The 1,507-nt window shown below is 45.8% G+C and overlaps 1 protein-coding gene across 1 annotated transcript; it reads right to left on the bottom strand.

Annotated features, from left to right (window-relative positions):
• Window positions 1–437: 437 nt before the first annotated feature.
• On the bottom strand, window positions 438–1,109 carry LOC115242175. The gene has a single exon (XM_029818262.1). The coding sequence runs from the start codon at window positions 1,107–1,109 to the stop codon at window positions 438–440; it is 672 nt and encodes a 223-aa protein (XP_029674122.1).
• Window positions 1,110–1,507: the final 398 nt, after the last annotated feature.

Here is a 1,507-nt window from a genome sequence, read left to right as displayed (position 1 = left end):
GTCTCGACGGAGACGGCTACGTCGCGATCGTCGGCAACGTTTCCTAAGATCTCGATTAGCCATTTTTTCTTCTCGTGACCTTTAACGTAGATTCTTATTGCTGAATCGGGGCTAGATTCTCGACATACGGCGTCCCGAATGAGTCTTTTCATCGACCCGTAATTCACGTGTCCGTCATTCCACTTTAATTGATGATGATTAGATGTCAACCAACACGTTCGCGATTTTTCCGCTCTCGTTAGCAAATCCCAAGACGGCGACAGATGTGATGCGTCAATTCCGCGCCATTTCTTAACACGGCTACTTCTTTCGCGACGAATCTCTCGTTAACTACGAAACCTTGAAGATCGACGAAAATCGGTACGTCCATCGTTGTTATTAGCAGTAGTGTGCGCCTCTATTATTCTCTCTTCATATTTTTTCGAATATCATCGCGCTTACACGATTCTGCGCACAACGTTGGTGAGCGGATTGTACTCCACCACTCGATTGTGAATGATAAGACAGTAAGCTGTGGTATTAGAGGGAATGTTCTCCTTGCAATCAAACTCTACGCGAACATCCACAGTGGCGCTCTTGATCGACTCGTTTTGTCGAGAACAGTCGATGACTACGAGCGGGCCGTGGACTAAAAATTTATTCAGATTTAAGAGCCCTTCGTCTTTGTCGCATCCGTAGTACGTTCTTCGAAATTTCGAGTACATATCGTACAGCACTGTGGCTTTGCGCTCGAAATCCAGATTCATGTCGTCGTAAGAATAAAAATCGGAATTAAGATACAATTTGACATTAGTTAGTTTGCAATCGTCGAATAGGGAAGGCTCCTCGGATAGAACGTTCTTCTTTCCGGACTGTAGCGCGAAGATAACGTATCGCGGTTTCTCGAGTTGCGTCGCCGCTTTGACAGCCCACGAATGTTTAGTCGTGCTCTGTAGAAGCGGAAACTCGTAGAGATCCCACGAGCGAAAAGCGACGCTCAGGTATCGTCCGCTATCCAATGTGCGCAATAATCTTAATTTGTTAACATCTTTTAACACTATATGAGGCATTCGCCACTGTATCTTTAACAAAACGATTTTAGGCTCTTGTTTCGCGCGATATGAAACCATTGTTATCGTTACGCGCTCGTATCAGAATAAGTTCGTGTCGCGCGTTGATCACGACACGCTTGTAATCCTCGCAAAAACCTAATAACACGTGTAGAGGTACGCAAAATTTGAAATCGTTGATCGACGAATGAGTTATCGCCGATAAGTCCCATCCGGCGTTCTTTAATATCTTGCCTTTTTCGACTGTCAGCGACGCGTAATTCTTAATCATTCTCGTTATCCCAACGTTTCTGCTCCGATCGATCTCCACACCGTCGAGCTCGTAGCGAATCTCCTCGAACATAAACGCCGCGCAATTGTTCACCAGCCTCGTCACCGACTCGATTTCCTCTTGCGCACTCGGCGACTCCTACGACTTGAGTCTACCTTCTATGTAGAGAAAACTATCGCACGGTAAT

This window comes from Formica exsecta, unplaced genomic scaffold (genome assembly GCF_003651465.1).
Source record: "Formica exsecta isolate Colony F162 unplaced genomic scaffold, ASM365146v1 scaffold578, whole genome shotgun sequence".
Taxonomy (NCBI): domain Eukaryota; kingdom Metazoa; phylum Arthropoda; class Insecta; order Hymenoptera; family Formicidae; genus Formica; species Formica exsecta.
This window is presented reverse-complemented; position numbering and strand designations above follow the sequence as displayed.

Bases quoted from the DNA above. Each gene is read 5' to 3' on its own strand.
- LOC115242175 (XM_029818262.1), bottom strand. From the start codon at position 1,109: ATGGTTTCATATCGCGCGAAACAAGAGCCTAAAATCGTTTTGTTAAAG.